The sequence below is a fragment of the Amphiprion ocellaris genome, chromosome 1 (genome assembly GCF_022539595.1).
Source record: "Amphiprion ocellaris isolate individual 3 ecotype Okinawa chromosome 1, ASM2253959v1, whole genome shotgun sequence".
In the NCBI taxonomy this organism is placed as follows: Eukaryota; Metazoa; Chordata; class Actinopteri; family Pomacentridae; genus Amphiprion; species Amphiprion ocellaris.
The window spans coordinates 725540-732500 of NC_072766.1; the positions used below are offsets into that span (position 1 = coordinate 725540).

Below are 6961 nucleotides of genomic sequence, written 5' to 3' on the forward strand. Positions count from 1 at the left end.
TTTCTTCACCTGAGACCAAATGATGAACGGATTAATAAAGAGGAAACTCTGCTTTCTGAGAGCGTCTGGATTAGCATTACAGTGACAAAGACAGATGTAGGCACTCAGAAAAGCAAGAAAGGAGAAAGATTGTGTGATATTTATGGATTAACCAGAGAGCAGAGCCTTGCTGAGGGCGGACTCGGTGCACGAGGCCAGCTGCTCCCTGATTCAGCCCATTTATCTTCAACTCAAACAAAAAAAAGAAGACCTGGGGCCATGTAAAGTAGCAAAGGCCTCATCAATGGTGTCAAACGCACAATGATCATTACTTCTGACTTAATGTCCTCCAATCACGGGGAGCCACGCAGCTGGAGGTGCCACCGGTTGGACACCGCCATGCTAATTCATTAGCCACCTGCTGGAGTAGCAGGAAGTTCACGCCTGATTACATCTCACCGTCTTCCTCAGCAGAACGGGAGTCTGGACAAAGTGCTGACTGTGATGTAAAGAGGATACACAAACCAAAAACCCTCTGATGTCTACTGTATTATTTTACCTTCACTCCACCAGCAGTTTTATTGTTTTGTTTTTTTATTTTCCATTTTGATTATGTTGTTCAGAGAAAGTGGATCTTGTTTATAGTTTTGAATTTCTTGCTGTCTTTTTTTTTTTTATCCACCCCATGGGTTAGGATTATTATGACTGTGCAAATGATCTCAAATTTAAGTTGTATTACATTTCCTCCAAACAGCAGAGGTAATGAAACGACACTAGCTCCAGAAATCGGAAGCTGAAATGATCATTTTCTGCATTTGCTTCTATTTTCAGGCCCGTTGTTTTGGCTGTAGCTGAACTCAGCAGCTCCTCGTACACTACAAGAACTCCAAATCTTACCAAGTCTGTTTGTCTTATTTTTAGTCTAAATGTCTCATCCCACTTGATTCAAGATATTTTCACTTAACAAGAGACATTTCAGCAGATGGAGGGACTTGTTTTAAGACAATGCATCTGAAATATCTTGTTAAGTCAAACAATCCTGAAATTATCTTGTTCTGAGTTGTATTTTACAAGAAACAAGGTTCATTTTACTTTTCAGACATTTTCCAAGCTGAGGTGTTATTTGTAGAAGCTACACAATCTGGATTTAAGAAATACACTTGACTTGATTGAAGTAAATGCATTTTATTGGAAAATCACCAATTAGCTCATATTGTCCAGTTTGCTAATGCGTAAATTCAAAAACAAATAGTTGATTTCAATACTAGACTGTTTACATGGTGTAGAGGTATTTCTAAATGAGGGAGGAAGAACCACGGTCATATTTACAACTAATGTATTTTCATCCAACTGTATGTGGACAGATAACTTAAAATGCTTAAGTCACACTTTTTAATCTTGTTTCAAGGACAAGCTGGTCTTAAATCTAGAGTCATGTCGCTGTTATACAACCTAAAATAAGTCAAATACATCTTAAATTTAGTACTCAGCATGAATGTTTAAAAAGCAAATGTCTATTTTTGAGTTAAAAACAGCTGATTTTGGGCATCGCTGGCTGACCCTAAAACACAACAAATGCTGTGAAAATACGAGTAAATATTAGGATTTCTAGCTAACTGTGAGAAGACATATCTGAAAATGCTTCAATTAATCTTTGTAATCTCATTTGAAGTACAAGATGGTCTTAGATCTAGAGCAGTGCCGCTATAATACAAAAATCTATTTTTGAGTGAAAAACTGCTATTTTTTAGCATATCTGGCTTATTTTAAGACACCTAAGCTTGACAATCCTGGTAAAATAGAGCTTAAAATAAGTTTCCCAGCTAATTTTAAGATCTCAATATTCTAAATATCACATCTTAATCTTACCAAGACATTTTCCATTTGTTCTATTGGCAGATTTTTTTCACTTATTTCAAGGTAAAAGTTCCTTGAAATAAGTTTTTTTTCTTGTTTTGAGAGGAGCATTTTTTCCAGTGTAGTTCATGTTCAAACAGGAGAATATGTGTTTAGAAACAGCTTCTTGCGCCTTCACAAACTGGAGGATCCTGCATCCTCAGACATGAAACAGCACAACATCTCTGCAGCTGTGGATGTAGAATGGACGGAGAGCAAACGGAGCATCATTTGGCCCAGATGTACTCCTGGTCCCTTTGAGTCGCCTCTTGTTTAACAAGATCCCAGTGGTTTCATTTCACTGTTCACTTCCCTCTCTCACACTTTCACAGATGTGCACGGATTCTACAGTCCATCCAGCTGTTTACAGATGAGCCAGAGAGCCAGACTCTTCCACTATGTCTGCAGGGATTGTTTCAGTTATGGCTCTTTGGATAAACACAGGAATCTATCAGCTCTAAGGATCAACTACTGTACCTAACAGCACCATTAAAACATTCAAAGAAAAGTAAAAGAATGATTATTTTGTTTCTCCCAGGACTGTGATTCATGAGAGCTGTTAAGAAATAATCCCAGTTTAAACGACTGTGAACGAATGCTTTTTAAACCTGACCAGACACGGAACATTTCTTAGTAAATACATCAGTTTCAGCTGTTTACCGTACGGGGAAAGGTCTTTTCTGAGAGTTAATGTGTGTATTTTCTTCACTGCAGTCGCCTCTAAAGGTTCTATTTGTAAGGACTCACTTAATGTGATGTTTACAGTCCTTTCAATCCTGATTACTATCTGCAGTATGAGGCTGTGTTATGTGCAGAATGGAAGTTTATTTGACCTTCTTGTATCATTCATTGATGTTTTTTAGTCATTTGCCATGGAAATGCTTCTCATCTATAAATGTACGTGTGCAGCTTTGCCCTGGGAGGGTTGTAAGTAATTGTAGGGTATATTTATGATTACTACTATAAATAGTGTTTTATATCTGTGACATTGAACATGTTAACCCTCGCGTCATCCTGCAGGTCAAATTGACCTGTTTTAAAGTTTGAAAATGTGGGAAAAAAAAAAAAAATTCACAGTGAAACTTCTGATGTCCACATTTTCAACATTTTCGGGAAATTTTTGAACATTTTTTGGTGGAAAAAAAATGTTAAAAATGTTTCTTGAGAACATTCACAAAAAAATACCAACCAAAATCCAGCAAATTTTGCTGGATTTTGGTTGATGTTTTTGTGAATGTTCTTAAGGAAAATATTAGAAGTTGGATTTTCACTATAGATATTTTTAGGATTTTTTTTGAAAGATTTTTACTCATTGTTTGAAAATATTTACAAGAATTTTCTTGCTAAATTTGGGGGATTTTTTTCAAATAAAACTTTTAAGGGAAACTTTTAAGGAATTATTGGAATTTTCTTCCTGAAGGTTTTGCAAATTTTCAGAAATTTGGGGAATTTTTTTTGCTGAATTCTTGGATTTTTTTCAGACAAAGAAACTATATTTTTTGGTGCCCGTAAATGAAGACAACAGGAGGGTTAAAGTTTTGGACCTTATGCACGTAAATGCTGCTTATAAAAGTATTTTTTCACTCTAAACAGTGTGCAGGAGTCTGTCAGAAGCTTTTTAAATCTAGTTATGGATTAGATATGATGGTGCTGGGTGCTGCTGAGTGTCGTACCGTGATCCAGGATGATGAGCTGTGCGCTGGACTGGATGTTTCCTGCGTCGTTTTCCGCCAGGCACTGGTAGAAACCCTCGTCTGACTTGACCAGACCCAGGACCTGCAGGTTGTGCTCCTTCTGCAGGAGTGTGCAAATGTATGGCAGTTATTATTATAAGCAGCACTTTTAATCCATCTCAGAGCCCTAATTATGATACTTATGTGATGTAAAATCATGCAAACCCACGTAGCTGCTGCAGAAAAGGCGGAAAGGTACCATTTAAGTGTCAAATTAACTCACGATTATTTTGAAGTAGTCGCTGGGGATGACAGCGTCTCCGTTCTTCACCCATTTAACGGTGGGAGCAGGCGACCCGGACACCTCGCATTCAAACACGATGTCCATGGACTCATGGGCGTAAATGTTGGCTGGTCGCTTGACAAACTGCGGAGGAACTGTGGAATACAGATGAAAGCGGAGGAGTCAGAGAAATTTCAAAAATAATGCTGCATGTATCGTAACAGGTCCCGTATTGTTCTCCTTTCAGCAAATTAATGCAACTCTTACATCTCCACAGGGTGACTTTCAACTTTTCAGCTGGAAATCCTGCAAAAATGATTCATTTTACTGCATAACTCCTGGTCTGAAGGCTGTTCTAAATGGGTGTTTTGTGCTAAAACCACTGAGCTGTCCCCACCTTGTTCAGGAAGAAAACTCTCTCTTCATCAGAACAGAAGCACAATCACTGATACCAAGAGACTTTTTATTACTTCTACCTTTCTCTCTGAATGATAACTTGACATGGAAACACATCACAGCTGGTGTTGGATGGTAAGTTTGTCAGACATTATATATACATATATGGTGAGGACGGCAGAGAAGATCATGGGGACCTCTCTTCCATCCATCCAGGATGTTGCACACAAGCACTGTCTCAGCAGATATATATATATATATATATATATATATATATATATATATATATATATATATATATATATATATATATATATATATATATATATCAAAATTCGCTGGATTTTGGTTCATTTTTTTTGTGAATGTTCTTAAAAAACAAATTTAACATTTCTTTTTTTCCACCAAAAAATGTTCAAAGATTTCCCAAAAATGTTGAAAATGTGGACATCAGAAGTTTCACTCTGAAAATATATTTTTTTCAACATTTTCAAACTTTAAAACGGGTCAATGTGACCCGCAGGACGACACGAGGGTTAAGACAATGCATCTTAAATATCTTGTTAAGTCAAATAATCTTGAAATTATCTTGTTTTGAGTTGAATTTTACAAGAAAACTCAAAATAAGTTTAATACATCTCAAAATAGAAGGTTAAATGAAAGCAAAAATCTATTTTTGAGTGAAAAACTGCAGTTTTTTTTTTAGCATGCCTGGCTTATTTTAAGACACCTAAGCCTGACAATCCTGGTAAAATACAGCTTAAAATAAGTTTTCCCTGCTAATTTTAAGATCTCAATATTCTAAATAAACAAATATCTTATTTCAAGAAATCTGACCAAGACATTTATTGGCAGATTTTTTCACTTATTTCAAGGCAAAAGTTCCTTGAAATAAGTTTTTTTTTCTTGTTTTGAGAGGGGCATTTTTGCCAGTGTATGAGTCATCCTTTCCTTTTGAAACCCAGTAACCAATTTGTGAAGACTAACCAGACTCCACTACGACAGTCTCTGGCAGGAAATGAACCAGATTAAATGATGCCATGCCTCCACTTCAACTGCCAAATTGCCAGTTAGTTGAGAGAGAGAGCAGAAAAACAAACAGCGTCATCTAGCAACAACTCCTCCAATTATTTCCTACGTCCTTCACACGGCTGTGACCTTCTTTTAGCAGGAGGCGACACTGGGAGTATTTGATAAAAGAGGCTGAGCAACCTTGGTTCTTATTTATCCAGGAACGGGTTAAATCTCTGCTAGCAGTGTGCTAGCACGCTGCTGCAGCTAAGCCCAGCACTTGCAGATCTCCCCGAGTCCTGGTAATGAGGGCCAGAAAGGAGTTATTTGATCTGCTGGGTGATACAGTGCCTCATCAATCTGTCCTGGAACAAGGTCAGCCGGCCCAGGCCTCGTCCTCTCTCTGTAATTGGACTGTACGCATTGTGAGGAGAGCCAGTAAGACGGGTTGTGCATGTGCACGTGTGCGTTTCTGTGCACGAGTGCTTCTGCTGTATGATAAGCGGCGACCTCGCTGACCACAATTTAAATGAGCGCATTGTTAGCGTGCCGCCGTGTGTCGGCCTCCTGGGCTCTGATAGCTGCTTATTAGCATCTATTCTGCAGCTATTGACACGACATGATTGGATATTAGTAGGAGTGGGTGGGAAAGGTCCATTTTTTTGGCTTTATTCAGCACAGAGGCAGGTTGGGAGGTGAAGTCTTCCTCATCTGCTGATTGTAGCAGCGGCTAATTTCGCCATCATTAACAGATTAGCCTCTATCCGGTTGGTAATGACAGCCAGAGACTTCAAAATTATAATTATTTCTAATTAAAATGGGAAAAAGCTACAATATCCCCTGCAAACAGATTTCTTCAACAACAGCCTCATTGCAGCTCCAGGATCCAGAGGGTTCGTATTTCCATGACCTTCACGTGCACTTTGTCCATCTGTTTGGAGTTTTCCTGCTCAGCACACAGCAGAGATAAGAAGAGACACAACCCAATAGAAGCTGCACACAAAGAGACGCCATTCTCTCTGTACCCTCAATTAAAAAAACCAAAGGACATATGTTCTCACTTTTTTTGCCAGCTTGTGTGGAAAAATCGGTTTTGATACAGTTTTAACCTTCTGAACCCTAAAACCTGCCAGAAGATTAGAAAGCCATGTTATCTTTTGCAGAAAAACCATTTATCAGAGTCAGAAAATGTAAGAACAGAAAGAATAGTTGGATTTTCCGATGGCCCCTGAACTAAACATGGTCGAGGTATAGCTCCATGGGGGAAAAAAAATCACATAAAAAATCACACAAAAATTCACATAAAAATCAACCAAAATCCAGCAAATTTCGTTGGATTTTGGTTGATTTTTTTGTGAATGTTCTTAAAGAAAATATTAAAAGTTTTACTGATATATATGGAATCACTTTAGATACTTTTAGGATTTTTTTCGGAAGATTTTTACTCATTTTTTGAAAATATTTACAAGAATTTGCTTGCCAAATTTGGGGGATTTTTTAAAATAAAACTTTTAAGCGAAACTTTTAATGAATTATTGGAATTTTCTTCTTGAAGGTTTTTCAAATTTTCATAAATTTGGGGGATTTTTTTGCTGAATTTTTGGATTTTTTTCAGACAAGGAAACAATATTTTTTGGTGCCTGTAAATGAAGACAACGTGAGGGTGAAGACGAGCTGAGACCAACCAGGACAGCGTTCCTAAACCCCAGAGGTACATGGAATA

General features: G+C 37.7%; 1 protein-coding gene across 10 annotated transcripts in view; it reads right to left on the bottom strand.

Annotated features, from left to right (window-relative positions):
- neo1a (neogenin 1a) overlaps positions 1–6961 on the bottom strand; it is a 242255-nt gene that overhangs the window by 73349 nt on the left and 161945 nt on the right. For all 10 annotated transcript variants that reach the window (XM_055011913.1, XM_055011908.1, XM_055011906.1 and 7 more), the window contains exons 6-7: positions 3832–3986; positions 3549–3669 (exon numbers count right to left, since the gene is read on the bottom strand). In XM_055011913.1, the coding sequence (XP_054867888.1) occupies positions 3549–3669; positions 3832–3986 (276 nt within the window). The remainder of the gene's footprint in view (positions 1–3548; positions 3670–3831; positions 3987–6961) is intronic.